This window comes from Sycon ciliatum, assembly GCF_964019385.1.
Source record: "Sycon ciliatum chromosome 5 unlocalized genomic scaffold, ocSycCili1.1 SUPER_5_unloc_1, whole genome shotgun sequence".
Taxonomy (NCBI): domain Eukaryota; kingdom Metazoa; phylum Porifera; class Calcarea; order Leucosolenida; family Sycettidae; genus Sycon; species Sycon ciliatum.
Window position 1 is genome coordinate 94,068 of NW_027044462.1, and position 18,022 is coordinate 112,089.

General features: G+C 44.5%; 1 protein-coding gene across 1 annotated transcript in view; it reads left to right on the forward strand.

Annotated features, from left to right (window-relative positions):
- The window catches only part of LOC135830328 (angiopoietin-related protein 7-like), a 36,035-nt gene extending 22,987 nt beyond the window's left edge, over window positions 1-13,048 (forward strand). Inside the window, exons 3-7 of the mRNA XM_065342592.1 lie at window positions 5,341-5,478; window positions 7,353-7,466; window positions 8,393-8,598; window positions 10,206-10,242; window positions 11,765-13,048. Coding sequence (XP_065198664.1) covers window positions 5,341-5,478; window positions 7,353-7,466; window positions 8,393-8,598; window positions 10,206-10,242; window positions 11,765-12,393 — 1,124 coding nt within the window. The 3' untranslated portion in view covers window positions 12,394-13,048. The remainder of the gene's footprint in view (window positions 1-5,340; window positions 5,479-7,352; window positions 7,467-8,392; window positions 8,599-10,205; window positions 10,243-11,764) is intronic.
- Window positions 13,049-18,022: the final 4,974 nt, after the last annotated feature.

An 18,022-nucleotide genomic window follows, 5' to 3' on the forward strand; every position in this document is an offset into this window, starting at 1 on the left:
TTCCCCAAAAAAATAAGAATAAGTGTATCATGCTGATACGCGCTTCTCACAAGACAAGTCAAGGCAAACTAATTGAGGCTTACCTAATGTCAGACTCTTCTGTCACTGGCATTGGCGGCTTCTGCATGTCGAGATAACCTCGAAGAGCAGTGATGGGCACAGCCTAATGCAAGGATACGATCTCGTAATCTGCGAGGTCCGCTACGCAAGAAACCTTGGGCCGTCTTGTCGACAACGACGGCAGCATCCTACCAGCAAAATCATTCCCGCAGGCTGGGCATGGCTATACACTTTTGTCCACGCTCGCACCAGTCGGAGTCCCAAACGAATCGAGATTCTGGTGGCCAAGCTACTCGTCTTCTGTCGGACGCAGCTGCTGAAGCATCTTCTTCCTCAACATTTGTTACACGCGATGGCAGCTCCTCAGCAGAGTATCTGGGCTCCCTGCCCCAACCATACGCGGCGGTGGGCTGTTGGTCGTCCTCACTGGCCTCAGCATCGCTGTCTTCATTGCTGGGGACAGAGGATTGTTCGGAATCGCCCATCTTCCCTTGAAATACCAACTAAAATTAGTGCTTGTAGATTGGCGAAGAGAAACGACTTTGCCACAATGACGTAGGCAGCCCGTGATGATGTAACCAAATGGCCGCATGACGTCAGGGCGCGGCCCCCGTTTTTACAATTTCAAAGCGAAATATCTCAAGAACGCTTCGTCGTAGAGGCTTCGGACCAAGACCATTCGACTCAGCGCCCGAAACTCTACAGGCTATCAAAGTTTCATTTTTTCGTGGAGTTCCCCTTTAACTATGTTGCGATTAGGACACATCTGTAGCATGACCGACTGCTTAGCTCTCCCCCCCCCCCCCCCCCGATACCCTGTCTATTAAGAGTAGAGGTCAGTTTTTCAGGCCTTTTTTGAGTAGTACATTGTACTGTTGAGCCACATAAGTACTTCAAGTAAATATATTCAATGCAATACAATACAATACAATACAATACAATAGACAGCTGCACTTTTAAATGCCAACATTCATAGTTCGCTTGTTCCCGTCTTGAGTGCGCTCACCTTCCCCTTTCTTACGTTAATAAGTTAGAACCTTCCAGGTGGGATGGCTATTGTTTTGCGAATTCTAGACGTGATATAGCTAAGAATCAGGTGGTTGAATGTTAATATCACATCAGTCAGTGTTGTGCTAATTGTTGCACGTTCTGACTCACGGGGATCTTGCATTGTATATCGGTATTTGCTAATGTTGCACGATCTGACTCACGGGGATCTTGCATTGCATACCGGTATTTGCTAATGTTGCACTTTCTGACTCACGGGGATCTTGCGTTGTATACCGGTATTTGCTAATGTTGCACGTTCTGACTCACGGGGATCTTGCATTGTATACCGGTATTTGCTAATGTTGCGCGTTCTGACTCACGGGGATCTTGCATTGTATACCGGTATTTGCTAATGTTGAACGTTCTGACTCACGGGGATCTTGCATTGTATACCGGTATTTGCTAATGTTGCACGTTCTGACTCACGGGGATCTTGCATTGTATACCGGTATTTGCTAATGTTGAACGTTCTGACTCACGGGGATCTTGCATTGTATACCGGTATTTGCTAATGTTGCACGTTCTGACTCACGGTGATCTTGCATGGTATACCGGTATTTGCTAATGTTGCACGTTCTGACTCACGGGGATCTTGCATTGTATACCGGTATTTGCTAATGTTGCACGTTCTGACTCACGGGGATCTTGCATTGTATACCGGTATTTGCTAATGTTGCACGTTCTGACTCACGGGGATCTTGCATTGTATACCGGTATTTGCTAATGTTGAACGTTCTGACTCACGGGGATCTTGCATTGTATACCGGTATTTGCTAATGTTGCACGTTCTGACTCACGGGGATCTTGCATTGTATACCGGTATTTGCTAATGTTGCACGTTCTGACTCACGGGGATCTTGCATTGTATACCGGTATTTGCTAATGTTGAACGTTCTGACTCACGGGGATCTTGCATTGTATACCGGTATTTGCTAATGTTGCACGTTCTGACTCACGGGGATCTTGCATTGTATACCGGTATTTGCTAATGTTGCACGTTGTGACTCACGGGGATCTTGCATTGTATACCGGTATTTGCTAATGTTGCACGTTGTGACTCACGGGGATCTTGCATTGTATACCGGTATTTGCTAATGTTGCACGTTCTGACTCACGGGGATCTTGCATTGTATACCGGTATTTGCTAATGTTGCACGTTCTGACTCACGGGGATCTTGCATTGTATACCGGTATTTGCTAATTGTTGCACGTTCTGACTCACGGGGATCTTGCATTGTATACCGGTATTTGCTAATGTTGAACGTTCTGACTCATGGGGATCTTGCATTGTATACCGGTATTTGCTAATATTGCACGTTCTGACTCACGGGGATCTCGCATTGTATACCGGTATTTGCTAATATTGCACCTTCTGACTCACGGGGATCTCGCATTGTATACCGGTATTTGCTAATGTTGCATCGTTCTGACTCACGGGGATCTTGCATTGTATACCTGTTGTGAACACTCTGGTTCTCTAAAGTATCAGGAACGAACGACCCCACACGGCACTAGGACAACTATTTATTCTCAACAGTATATTTCACTTCCATCGACTAATAACAATGAACAATGAATGGAACAACTGAATGAACTAACACTAAAACCACCAGGTAATTATAGCGTGAAAATGACAGCGTATATGAGAAAAGCATACACATACAACATACAACTACAGCGCACACAGCAAACCGCACATAGCGCATGTAGCGTATACTACGTCGTAATCATCAGCGGTACGGCGGAGTCGGGATACAACTGCATTGACACGAACACAATGTCACAAGCGAGAAGGCCTTTCACTCTCGAGAACTTGTGGTTTCACAACATTCTCCCCACCAAAGGGCTTCTCACCGCCGTACTACAACTCACGAGTCAAAAACGACCGGGGCTCTGACTACACGCCCAGAACGAGTCATCCGCTGCTGTGGGGGTGGCCAAGGTGGAATATTACCAGTGCTCACCATTTCTGCCAACTGAGCAATGGTCTGCAGACTCGCGCATTTCAGATCAAGCTCTAACGTTGGCTTAACGAGAGCACATACCGGAATGACTGCGGAGCTACCCAGGATCGTGATGGCGAACTTGTCCGTCCGCCGTTGGCTTGATTCCGCACCGAACGGCTTCACCTCAACAGTCTCAATACCAAGCTTGCCGATCTGGGCTGTCACACACAACACAGTCACTGGGCCACTGCCTCGTGGGGCGGACGCTGGACCAGATAACCTACATTCGATCTCCGTGTTCCACACAGTCTCGCCGCTTACTTTTTCCGTGCTAACCAGTATCGCCCTTCTCATTTTCTCGGCTTCTACGCCTTGCGCTTCTAAGTCTCGCGCCTCTAACTCTTGCGCCTCTAACTCTTGCGCCTCTACCTCTTGCGCCTCTACGTCTTGCGTCTCTACGTCTTGCGCCTCTACGTCTTGCGCCTCTACGTCTTGCACCTCTACGTCTTGCGCCTCTACGTCTTGCGCCTCTACGTCTTGCGCCTCTACGTCTTGCGCCTCTACGTCTTGCGCCTCTACGTCTTGCGCCTCTACGTCTTGCGCCTCTACGTCTTGCGCCTCTACGTCTTGCGCCTCTACGTCTTGCGCTTCGACGTCTTGCGCGTCTACGTCTTGTGCGTCTACGTCTTGTGCGTCTACGTCTTGCGCTTCTACGTCTTGCGCGTCTACGTCTTGCGCTTCTACGTCGTTCGGCCGAGACTCCAGCTGCTTCTGAGCGTCTCCGACCGATGTTGCCACGCTCTGTACCGACGCAGTGGGCCTTGGATCTAATCCTCCCACTGGCTTCAAGCACTCTTCTGACCGCTGCTTGTCTGTAAGCAAAGTCTTCCACGCCTTGTCCGGCGTCCTTCCGGGCGAGGCAAGCAAATCTCGCTTTGCTTCCTCATAATATGTACTGACGGCGATGCGCTCGGCAATCTTCTTGAGCTTTTCGTTAAACTCTGCGCGGAGCGCACACTCTTGCTGTCTAGCACTGCGCTCTTCAAACTCCTCGCTCTGTCGGAGCCTCTTCTCCACGTATTCTCTCAACCTATCGCCTTCAAATCCATACCGAATTCCGTTGGCGATAAAGCTGGCTTCAATGATCCATAGTTCCTGTGCCATGCTCGCTTCGTATCCTGGCGTGGTCGCCAAATGTTGTGAACCCTCTGGTTCTCTAAAGTATCAGGAACGAACGACCCCACACGGCACTATTATTATTATTATTATTTTGCTTGTTCGCGTTGGCATCAACCTGCATAAAGCAGGTATATAGCCTTCGCTTAAGCTGCCATAAAAAAGAAAGCTCATCCTAAGCGAGAGGGCTAGAGGGAAATAATAACGATAACGAGATACAGAATACAAAGAAATCCAATGAGTTCAACGTACAATTCAAAACAAGAAAGAAAGGAAAGAAAAACAGAGCCGAATCTACCGATTGATCCATCAATCGACAAAGGGGACTAATCCGTTAATGTTGCAAAGTAGAAGCCGATTACAGTTGCAGATCTCCAGGCCAGGGCCAGCATATTGCCGATTCTGGATAGGTCTCCGCAGCATTTGATGTGGTAATTATCATAATGTTTGATAAAATTGTTACACGGCACTAGGACAACTATTTATTCTCAACAGTATATTTCACTTCCATCGACTAATAACAATGAACAATGAATGGAACAACTGAACGAACTAACACTAAAACCACCAGGTAGTTATAGCGTGAAAATGACAGCGTATATGAGAGAAAGCATACACATACAACATACAACTACAGCGCACACAGCAAACCGCACATAGCGCATGTAGCGTATACTACGTCGTAATCATCAGCGGTACGGCGGAGTCGGGATACAACTGCATTGACACGAACACAATGTCACAAGCGAGAAGGCCTTTCACTCTCGAGAACTTGTGGTTTCACAACAATACCGGTATTTGCTAATGTTGCACGTTGTGACTCACGGGGATCTTGCATTGTATACTGGTATTTGCTAATATTGCACGTTCTGACTCACGGAGATCTTGCATTGTATACCGGTATTTGCTAATGTTGCGCGTTCGGACTCACGGGGATCTTGCATTGTATACCGGTATTTGCTAATGTTGAACACAAATAACAGATAACCTGTGATGCCTTGGCCCTTCTCTGCTTTCATTTTAACGTTCTTGTCTTCGGTTTTCGTATCAGCATTCTTTTCTCAATTTGATTGGGCATATTTTGTCTCATGATTCTTGGTTCATGCAGGCGGTCGGCTTCAGCAATGTCGCCAAAGTCCCCCTTGTAGCGATGCCGGAAAGTGCATCTTTACACGTTCTCAACAAGGGCAAGGCTCGTACATTTGCAACTGTGATGATGGTCATACTGGAAAGTTTTGTGAGACAGGTACGAAACTTGAATTTGAACTCGAATTTCGAGCCAAAGTAATCATGGATTAAAAATAAAGGACTAAATGTTACAAGTTATGCCTAACTGTCCACCAACGTAACCAAATCATATGCAGTCGGCGAGTGCGACAAAATGGCACAAACGGACAAGGAGTATTGAGACATTGAGACAGTCAACGTCAGTTCGTCGAATGTTACAGTGCTCATTGTCAGTTTGTGCAGGTAATCATTAAAGAGGAAGTATACCCCGCGTGCTCATGTACAGCCTGTTTGGGCCCGTTTATGTCACTCGAGTTGAACCGTGGAACCAGGGAGTCGTAAAAGCCTCTTTCGACTCCCTCCTTTGAGCTTTTGTGTTGAACCTTGATGTGAAAATTGTAGCCTGCATGCACGGTGACAAGGCGACTGGTGTACGCATGAGCACGTGACCGCTTCCTCAACCTCCTCCTTCTTTGTGCTCTGCGCTTATTCTTATTAATTTTTGTGTTTCTGTTTTGGTACATTTCGTATTTCAAGGCATACCCCGAGGCTATAGGTATTATTGATTAAAGGACCATTCTGGAACATTCAGCTTAATTGTATTTCTCTTGCTAGGCTGTTCATTACGAATTATTAGCCCTCCACTGTCCGCTATCTCAACCCTACAGCCTCCCATTATAATGGAACTCCCTTCAATTTAGACTACGTCTTTGGGAAATCCTCAAATATATATAATAATAATAATAATAATAATAACCGTGTTCGATTGGGAATAAGGGCCGAACGCTGCATCGCAGCCTGTTTGGACCAAAACCAGTCGACTCAGCGACCAAAAGACTACAACATATGGACCATTCGCGGTCATCCGTGATTTTCTAAGAACGAAACGGTGTTTCTAGAGACTTTTTCCATACAAATCCCTATCTAGTAGGATGCAGTCACCCAGTTTCGGTGGAAGTGCGCGAGTTCGATTGGGAATAAAGGCGGAAGGGAGCGTCTCAGCTTCCTCGGACCAGGGCCATCCGGCTCAGCTACCCGAAGACCACAACTGGTGAAATTTTGATTTTAGGGTATTCTTCCTCTTTATATAGAGATAATCAGTATGGAAGAAAGAGCGAAAGACAAAATGTTACGCGTTATAACTACTTCAGTAACTGTCCACCAACGTAACCAGATCTTATACAGTCAACGAGTGCGACAAGATGGCACAAAACTGACAACTGACTGTACAAGATCTGGTTACGTTTGCGGACAGTTAGTCATAGCGCGTAACATTTTGTCCTTCTTCGTTTTTTACCAGAGATAATTTTGTGCGAGTCCATAATTATGTTTACCCAAATGAAAGACTAAATTGAACAAACGGCTGTTCAGACACAAAACCGATACTAATATACAGTATTATGCCCATATTGAACTTATCACTGACTGACACTGATCTCTTTGAGTTAAAAATGATCATTTTTTTTGTCAAATTCATTTGTAGCTTTTTAAAGAACTCATCACATTTTACATTCGTCAAGTACAAGTATAGACACAAGATATGTAGATGACTAAGTGGCAAATATCTTGCTATGTTAGACTGTTTATTCTTTTGGCAGGCCACAGTCTACCATTCTGTGCAGCGCTTGACCTAAAAATGACTTTGCTCGGGACATTTCACTTCACGGAAAAACGAAGAATGTGATCCTCAAACTGCCGATATGCACATTATTTCTTTCTCTCAAACACATAAAAAATACATGTACATGTACTTCATATGAGATGCGTTGAGGGAACCCGTGAAATTCCACGGTATTTAGTTTGCCTTTCTTCTGAGTTCTATGCGAAACTCTCACTTTAAAATACTACTACTTTCCATCTTGTTCCATTTTATTTGCCTTTACTACCTCCCAGTACTGCCATCCTGTTCTGGTAATCCATGTCAGAACGGTGCAACATGTCAACAGAGAGGATCATCATTTCATTGTCAATGTCCGCCACTTTATATTGGAAAAAGTTGTGAAGAAAGTAAGTATACAAGAGAACAAATTGATGCTGATCTGATCAAGTGGGAAGTTGTACTATTTTTAAGAAATCGTTAGGAAGGGATATTGTTCACAATGCCCATCACTAATCCTTATCTTAGCTCGCATCATAATCAAACCAAATGACGTGTTCTCTTCCAAATTTTACAATTCATCATCGGTGCACAAACGTCGTTGGTAGATAACGTTAGATCACTAGAAGTACAACCAGCAATTTCAAACGGTCCACAAAATCAGGGTTGGTTGGCGCTTTCAAGTCTCTGGTAATCTGATAGGCCGCTTGCGTTGGGGGGGGGGGGGGTTGGGGATGTCGGTGATTGGTTGTGACATATTCAATTGGCATCTTATCATTATCCAACTTCTAGTAGGTTGTGAGTTGCCTAGGTGATACACGTGAGACGCTGTGTGTGACTATGGTGTCCAAGCTAATCATTTTCCCATTGCGGCTTCACACCTTCCTGTCGGTGCAGTTCCACTTGCATGCAAACGATTTCCAAGCAGCTTTTCTTTCAAATGTACAATTTTGCAGTTCTTTACGACGTCGAAGTGGAAACTGTCTTGCACAAGAAAATAATGACCGCGCTGTACAGACATCTATCATTACATATGTAAGGAAGGTATTACCTAGTCAAAAGATTACTTCTAGAGAGTACGTAGATGTATAATTATGCTTTCGGTCACCGTTGAACGATGGTTGCCAATAATCATAAAACGTAGAATGAATCTTGATTGATTTCTGTAGCTGTCAATGCTTGTTTTAGTGACCACAATACACTGATAAACACGGCTAGGAAAATGATTTGGAAAACTCTTGGGATTTCGATGATGCGTGGCGATGATTGGGGATATGCAAATGTAACCCGATCGAGTCTGATACAAGACGTGATTTTTGTGTTGTTTGCTCTCCAGAGTGGTTGGATGTAGCTAAGTTTAAACAGCAATCCAACACATTGCATCAAGTCAGTGAGGATGTTTCACAACTGAAACATGAACAACGTGCGGGAAGGCAGGATGATATCAATCGTATTGATTCATATCTTCAACAACTGGGTACGAAGATCCTTACTAATGTAAACTCCACTATGAATCAGATGTCATCTCAGGTTGCCGCCCTGGTGAGTTCATGATATAGCGGATTGCGTCAATTGTACTAGTAGAACATGTGTTTACCCAGCTATAAGTAACTTTGCCATGACTGAACCAGAGTTTGTGTAAGTTAGGCCCACTTCCCCTACAAGTTAGTGAAGGCTTTATGAGAGCATGTAATCTTCCAGTATATAATCCAAACAATGATATACAGAGGTTTTGCCTGTAAAATTGATGTATATTCATCAGCATTCGTCCAAAGCCTGGAGATTGTCACCCACCGTGCAAGCATTCAGCCACAAAAGGCGTAACGTGCATCATTGTTATGATAATAATTCTTAATGATGTTACGTGAATTGATAGTAAAGAAAAAAGGACCAAGAGACTACAAGTTACGCTATTATGTCCACTAACACCACCAGTTACTAAACAATCAGCTCATGCGATAACATTGCACGACACTGACCGACGGTACTGAAGTTCTACAACTAACTGGCTAACAGCTCAATCATATCTTGGATGCGCACTCCAACAGCCTCCCAACTGGGAAGGTTCTAAGTTATAGAAATAACATGAGGCGGGAAAGGTAAACGCAACAAAGACACGCACAAGTTGAAAGTCTCATCTGTGAAGGACGTTGGCGGATGTTCATGCATGTCGATGACGATACTGGCAAGACCACTGGACAATACGGTCAAACCCCGGTTCAAGGACGCAAGGAACATTCCACACAACTTGTGTGGCGCAAAGATGCGAAGATCAATATAATTAAAAAGGGGAAGCTATGCGAACAAGAATCATGTAAAACCGAATGCCTCATGAAAACAGCGCTGTACTTCGACTATGTCTTGCCAGTATCGCCATTGACATAATTATATCAACATCCGCCAACGCCCTTCACAGTTGAGACTTTTAGCTCGTGCTTGTCTTGATTGCGCTCACCTTCCCCTCCTCATGTTATTTCTGTAACTTTGAACCTTCCAAATTGAAAGGCTGTTGGAGTGAGCTTCCAGGATGTGCTAGAGCTGCTAGCCAGTTTGTTGTAGAACGTCAGTACCGTCGGTTAGTGCCGTGCAATGTTATCGCATGAGCTGATTATTTAGTAACTGGTGGTGTTAGTGGACATTATGGCGTAACTTGTAGTTTCTTGGTCCTTTTTTCTTTACTATAAAGCATCCTTGGGTCTCCATTCGGGTCCATTCCGTCATTGGAAACACAAGAGGATTATAGGAAACCACGACCGAAGGAACTCAACTACCAACCCACCCCCTTATGCAGGATAGCTGCCGATGCAAGGATTGCATTCGTTTGCAATTCTAACAAAGAGCAGTGGCTTGTTTATACATGTAACCGGGGATGTGTATTTTTAAATAATTGTACACCTTCGGTTTGACAGCAATGTTCTACAACTGAGTTGTTAGCCTCGTGATCGCAGACTTCATTTCCTTCAGCCGCTGGTACAAATGATTCCAGTGAGAAGAAACGGGGGAACCCCCAAACAGTCATAATTATTATATTATTTTGTGCATTTTGAAAAGCAAATCAAATTGGTGATCGTCAGAAATCTAATTATAGCCTCATCTTTACAAATGTTTTAAGTTACAGTGTTGATTCTTCTTGTTGGGATTTACCACAGAATGAAAGGCTGAACGAAGTCCAGGAAAATCAAGAAGGTAAAATGCAATCATTCATTAGTTGAAATTAGGTGATATTAAATAGAATATTGAAATTTACATGGCAAATATTTATACAGCTAGTGACAAAGGCCCTACCGAGGCACCTGTATGATTCCCATGAAACTCTAATATATCACTTGATTGCCCAAATAAAGCAGACGCAGTGACATAATGCCTCCTAACTTGCTGGTGACAACAGAATACTGCAAATGATAATTCTTCTCCAAGTTGATAGTTACCATATTCGTCCTAAAAAGAGATGCCTCGGCGCGACACATGCCTGTCACAGTGTGGAAAACACTAATAGTGCGAAAGATCCTATCTCGACACTGTCTACCCGAGCGCAACACTGCCTTTTCTTCGCCTGCTCGTGGGGCGGCGGTACGTAGGTAGATAGGTAGGTGCTTCGGAAAGCCAACGGTGGGGGGGGGGGGGGGGGTTGGGGCTGGAGCACTGTAACTATCAACTTGACCGACATACTTTCATTCCGCGATTTTTCCATGCCAAGACGAGGCATTATTGGAGGTAGGTGAGAGAGAAGACCTTTCCAAGAGACATTAGAGCCCAAACGCGATCGAGTTGAGTGGAAAGACGACGTTTGAATTTCAACGAATGAGCCCTGATCATGTCATGAGTGAGTAGCTAGCAGGCGCGATGCAGCGAAGTTGTACCAAGTTCATTTTGGAGAATTTTCAATTGTAGAGGAGGTTATTGGCCATGTTCTCCGAACGTCGTTAGATATCCCGTGTTCTGTTCCCCTCCAGTGATCCGGACTTTATCTCAAAAATGTTATTGATATGTAAAATGGGTCTCAAGAGCTATTCATGACGTGTTGGTATTGCAGAATGTAGAATTTGCGATACTGTGATACCACTACTTCAAAGAGGTAGTGAGTTGAAGATGGAATGCAAGGTTGATAGCTGCTGTTATAATTATGGAGAGTAAAGCTGCTTAGGGCGGCAACGAGGATCATTTGTATTACCTGTGCACCCAGGAATCAAAGTACATAACCGTTTGTGCTCACTCGACACAAATAGGGCTTAGAGACAAAATATTCGCGGTTCTCGTTAAACTTGGCTGGATGCCTTGCGCTTCTAAGTAGGACTAGAAACTGGTACCCTCTGTGTTTCATCCACGGTCTCAGACCATCCCACTATGCCTGCAAGACTGCTGATATTGCAAACGCTGTTTTACAATTCAACAAGAGGTTGGAAGTTTTGCTATGATCCGTCATTTGTAGCTGTATGGATAGGCACGTATATGAATTCTCCACATAATCTTAATGCTGCCCAAGCTCGCGGTAACACCGAGACCACAGATCGGCATGTTTATTTTTGGCTTGTCTCACCACACAGATTCCTTCTCGGAGCCCCTACTCTTCACATTGTTGTGTTGTCATGCTACTTCTCTCCTCTCTTCTCACGACTAGGTTGTGTCTTCTTTAAAAAATATACTGGCCTTCGTTGTTACCTTTCTCCGGTAATGACTCTTTTTACTATTCTGATTCCTAATTCTGCAGTGTCATTTCTCTGTCAGAGAACAGACTCTGGTCCGCCAGGTGTATTCAATGGCAGAACACCGACAACAAGATTCACTGCATACTGTGATCGAGAGACTGATGGAGGTGGCTGGATTGTGTTTCAGAGAAGACAAGATGGCTCAGTGGACTTTTACCGTGACTGGAATGCATACAAACGAGGTTTCGGATCAGCGTCTGGAGAGTTCTGGCTGGGTCTAGATACACTACACTATCTGACGTCACAAGCTGGTAGTACTTATGAACTGCGTATTGATATGGTGTTAAATACAACTGGAGAGAAGCATTATGCCAAGTGGTCAACATTCCGTGTTGAAGGGGAAGCTAACAATTACAGACTACATGTTTCAGGATTCTCAAGCCCTACATTGCCAGACAGCGTGAGAACCCACAATGGACAACAGTTCAGTACTCGAGATCGTGAGCATGACTCGCACGGTAGGTCCTGTTCCAATAGGTACAAGGGTGGTTGGTGGTATAACGCGTGTTTCCATGTCAATGTCAATGGATTGTATGGACGTAGTGATGGAGACCTCACTGGTGTAGTGTACTATTACAACGGGGACAAGAGTTTGAAGCTTGTGGAAATGAAGCTAAGAAGGCGTGGCTAAAACCCAATGCACTACTAGATTCACTACACACACTGTGCTCATTTGCATCCAAATTCAAAATTCTGCACTTTTTTGAACGTTTTCACTGGTTTCCTCTTTTCGTGATGGCTTTTGGCTATCCTTGGATATTATGTGATGCCTTTTCCACCCATACATTTCTTTTGCAGGAGAGTCAACCTGCCATTCGATTCTTATTCACCGGCTTCCAAAAAGCCAGTAAAGCTTTTGTTTAACATAATATTACTACACACATGCACTAAGGGAGTGTTGACCATTTCAAGGCATTGCGCGCATCTTCATAACCCGCTCCTTCGCCACCATACAACACATTGATCTCCTAGGAGTGCGTTTGGTTCATACTTCTTTACAGCGAGCCATCGTGGTTACAAGAATGCAACCACTCTTTCTAATGGATTACACTTTTCCTGTTTACTACAATCAACCGCATTCTCTCACTAACCACCTGAACATTGACCATCAAGCGCTATACAATTCACCAGGTGTTTTTGTTACTCACGAGCGAAAGATGAAGTTCAATTTACGGGTAGTCACACTATCCAAAATGTATGTGACATGCATAGTATGTAAGAACTGTTTCATGGTGCCTCTATATCTTTTGCTTTGAATTATGTGCGGCTCCTCCGTTCGTACTGAAGACACAACTGTAAGATAGAGCCTACTGTAGAGAAATTGAGTGATTCAGTAAAAGACCTAATGCGTTGCTAGAACAACGGAGGCAAATGTATAGCCTATGCTGGTGAAGTACCATGTGCATCATGTGAACAAGGAAAAGATTACGAGGCAGGCAGAGTCTTTTCAGTGGTGTATTTCATCTCATCCATGTATACGACCATTGCACCACTACTGAATGCCTCGCAGTCCACTGTTCTATGGATTTATAGCCTGCACTATTGTTTCCTATCCTTACCTCCCACCTCCTTAAAGGGGCACTCCGGCTTCATTTTCGACGCCGAGTTTTCGATGCCAAGACGAAGGTAGGTGAAAGAGAAGACCCCTCGAACAAGAACGAGTCTCCAGAAGCGATCGAGTCGAGCAGGAAGACGACTTTTGAATTTCGCCGAGCGAGCGCTGATGACGTAATGAGGGATTAGCTTGCCAGTGGAAATGCACCTGCGCACATACATTTCACTTACATTTTGGCCAATTTTCAATCGAAGAGGAGGTTGTTTTCTATGTTCTCTCAACGTCGTGAGCAATCCCGTCTTCTATACCCTTCCAGGTACCCTGAAGGTCCTCCAGAGGAGAATTTATCTCCAGCAAAGCGTTGTTGATCCGCTAAATTCGTCTCGAGACATATTCACCCAGTGCAGTGCTGATAAATGTAGAATGTTGAATCTGTGATAATTGTCGACAATGGAGAGAGAGGCTGATAGCCGCTGTCGCAGGGAGAGTGAAGCTGCTGGAAGTAACAACGGGGAGCCCGTTTGTACCACCTGAACAACCAGACTTCAAAGCAGCTTGACCAAATCGGAGGGTGCCTCGTTGCTTATCGTGAATATTACACCGACATGAATTACTACAATTACAAGTATACTGGTGAGTTTTTATCTTGTTTTGTTCGTATGCTAGTACCCTGGCCTGGAGTTCTCGTTAGCAAATTCCTATTCCCTGGCGTTTTCTAAACATTCCGTGTAGTACTGAATACGTGATCAAGTATTCCGATTTGGGTAGATGTGGAATTTGGATATGCATTTTATAAAAAAATTCTATTTTCCAAATAGAGCGTTTGTAGAGAAATGTTTACCCAAAATGCCAAATACAACAAAATTGATTCTGCAGTTCTACAACTTGTACTGAAATCCAGTCAAAGTAAAAATGATTATTCATGACAGTTGGGGTCAATGAAATCTGATCCAGGCATAACGAATGGTGACCCCCGGGAACGAATGCCCATTTGGTGGGGGATACCAAAGTACTCGAAAGTGGTGCGTGTTTCAATGTGGCATTTGGAAGTTTTATATGATCTCTGGTCAATGCAACATACGATAGCCATCATGAATTGCAGGCCTCGAACGCAACTCAGACCAGAATTGGCAGTTCCCTAAGTTAGATGCTTTGATGTGTTCATCAGCTGAGAGATTTCTCTCCACTATTTCTGTTGTGCACACAGGTCTGTCCAATATGCATTGACCGTATTGGGTATGGTATCTGCTCTGAGAAGGGAATCGCTGGAGCCGCAGTCCAACTAGACAGGCTTTCAAGAAACAGAGAGGAGTCATCTTTGCAAGCTGATACCTGATGTGTACCGACAGAATTCTCACGAGATACCTTACGGACTACGTCTGGTGTGTACTTCATAGTACTCCTTCGACTACTGTCTAGAATCAAGTCGACTGAAACAAGTTCAAACAACTCTGGCTTCAAACGAGCCGTCGATTAGACAAACAAAACGTTCTCTCATAATACTAGAGCACTCCCGACCTATTCCTAACGATTGCCACCGCTTATAAATATGTAGAGTGCTGATTGGAATGTGCTCATAATCTCAACAATTCAGTGCTATAATTATTTGAACAATGTGTTAGAAATTATTCCACTTTCCTTCCATAAATGTTGTATCCACATAATAATCCACAGTGCTGCAAAGTTTCAGAGTTCTCAGGGTATCAAACAAAATTATTTCAAATACAGTGAAATTGTTCGCGGACATTATAGCGTAACTTGTAGTTCCCTGGTCCTTTTCTTTGCTATAAATTAATCCTTCGCTCTCTAGCCGCCGGCGAGTCCAACAGTGAAATTCTTAGTTCATATTAATAATGTGGGTATGTAGGAGGGGGGGGGGGGGGGGGTTGAACATATTTCTATATAAGGGACCTGCCACTGTAATACCACAATAGTAGCCGGCAAATATGTGGAAAACAGAAATGCATGTTACCATCATTGTACATGGACGGGCGCAGCAGGCCGAAGCTATCAGCCAGAACAGGATTTACAATCACCTAGAGATACTTGAGCTATTCCAGTATTCTCCGTGAGCTGTCCCATTCCACAATGGTTCATGCCACCATTATTTCTGGTAGTATCCATGTGCATAATTCCAAGACCATCTCGGATTCTTCAGTAATTTGTGCCAGGGCAAAAGACAACGCTTGACTCGTTCACTGGGGCTGTCAAACTTCCCGTCACAAATGAACTTCAATTTCTCATCTGCGTCAAGTATATGTACTGCCATGACTTGACCATGCTTCATCCACAGCTGGGCGAAGATTGTGGCGTTGAATTCCATAGCGCACCTTCTTGCTGCCATGCAGAAGTATGTTGAGAGAAGTGAACATATTTTTACTAAAAAACAACAGCCACTGAAGAGGATAGCAATAGCCTGGGGTGAATTTCCTGCAGGTACACGTTGTTGGTAGGTCTACTGGTCCGTCTCCATATCGTCAAGTTCAGAAATCACCTGTACTGCACTACACATCTTGTAGGGGGGATCCTGATCGAATAATTTCTGGTCATAAAATTCACTAAACTGAGGGCGAGACAAATAGTCAGTACTCCCCGATTCCGTCAAGCTGCTTTGAAGTCTGGATGCTCATGTGATGCTAACAAGCTCCCCATCGTTACTTCCAGCAGCTTCACTTTCCCTGCGACAGCAGCTATCAACCTCTCTCTCCATCGTCGACAATTATCACAGATTCAATATTCTACATTTAGCAGCGCTGCACTGGTTGAACATGTCTCGAGACGAATTTAGCGGATCAACAACGCTTTGCTGGAGATAAATTCTCCTCTGGAGGACCTTCAGGGCACCTGGAAGGGTATAGAAGACGGGATTGCTCACGACGTTGAGAGAACATAGAAAACAACCTCCTCTTCGATTGAAAATTGGCCAAAATGTAAGTGAAATGTATGTGCGCAGATGCATTTCCACTGGCAAGCTAATCCCTCATTACGTCATCAGCGCTCGCTCGGCGAAATTCAAAAGTCGTCTTCCTGCTCGACTCGATCGCTTCTGGAGACTCATTCTTGTTCGAGGGATCTTCTCTTTCACCGACCTTCGTCTTGGCATCGAAAACTCGGCGTCGAAAATGAAGCCGGAGTGCCCCTTTAAAGGGGCACTCCGGGAATATTTTCGGTTGTGTGTTCTCTTCATGGGGCCGTATATGGCCCCCAAAAATGGGGAATCGCGAAAACTAGACCCAAAAAGTCGATATATGAAGCCAGGGAGGGCAAAGTTTGTCTCCTCTTTTGATGGTTTTGATGACGTCACGTGTGATTAGTATTCAAATTCCCTGCATTTGTAGATCTTAGTTGTTTGAATTTTCTGGTGATGAAGAACGATGTTTGGTCGATATTCCCAAGCTTGACAACTGCGGACATACTCTAAGGCCCCGGTCACACATGCACTTTTTTTGGCGGTTCCGCCAAAGCGTAAGTTACGCTTCCGCCGTTGCCTCGGCAACGGCGGAGGCGTAAGTTACGCTTTGGCGGAAAGTTTGGATTTCGCTACGCCAAAAAAATGCGAGCGGAGCCTCCGCTTTGGCGGATCCGCTTTGGCGGAACCTGCATGGTGGTGGCTTTGGAGTTTGGTGTGCTACTTCTGCACTGAGTTCTGGTGTTGTTTGGTTGCCGTTTGGTATTCAGTTTTCATATTGTTCTTCTTTGCCAATGAACTGTACGTTCTGGAGATCTCGCAAACAATACTGCATCGTTATGAGTGGATAATTGATGAGGGAATCCGTCTCCCAATTGGCCCCGATCGTCCGCGGTAGTTCCGCTTTCCGCCTCCGCAAAAGCGGTGCAAGCTTTTCATGTGTGACCGCGGCCTTAGGAACCTGAAGGACCTCCTGAGATGCCCCTGGTAGAAGCGCAGCCTGATGAGGGCCAGGAGATGGGAGCCGACGACTTCACTGGTGCGAGTACGAGGATCCCAAAATTCTCTATACCCCGTGAGGCATATGGTCAGAACAGTTTTGTTTCGACAAGCTGACGCGAAGTCAGGGTGATGTGTAACGCATGTCAAAGGGCTGTCAATGCTAACAGCTGCAGCGCTCTCTCAACAGCGAAGGTAATCGACTGCCCTCTGCATTACCCCACATTTCTGGCAGGAACACCAATAGTTATTTCCTGTCGTGACTCTCGACATCATAAGAATCCCGACTCAACGGACATGAAAGACATTTAACGTTTCTTGTTTTGGAAAGTTTGTTTCTTTGTTTCTTTCTCAAACAAGATCAGATTTCAACGGAAAAGGGCAGCTGCATCCACAGGCAGCTGCGCACAAAAAACATGCATAAAAATGGCGACCATGACCTTCATTTTATTATTATTATTATTATTTTAATATGGCAATAAGTAGGACGAACAATTATTGTCTCCTCGTCGAATTATTATTATTATTATTATTAAAATTTCATTTTGAATAGGGCAGTCCCACAGGCCATTTTTTACGTGGCATGGTAACAAAAGGAACTAGTGCAGCGAAAAAACAGAAATGCAGAAGAAGTGAACAACAAGGAGAGCGAATCGCTAAAATGCACTAGCCTACTGTCTGTACAGTCATGGAGTTAGTGGACACGCAGTCACTTGGTCACATACACATACATGTACGTCACACCAAATACGTCATAATGGTCATGCATAACAAAAAAAGAAAGGAAAGGAAAGTCAC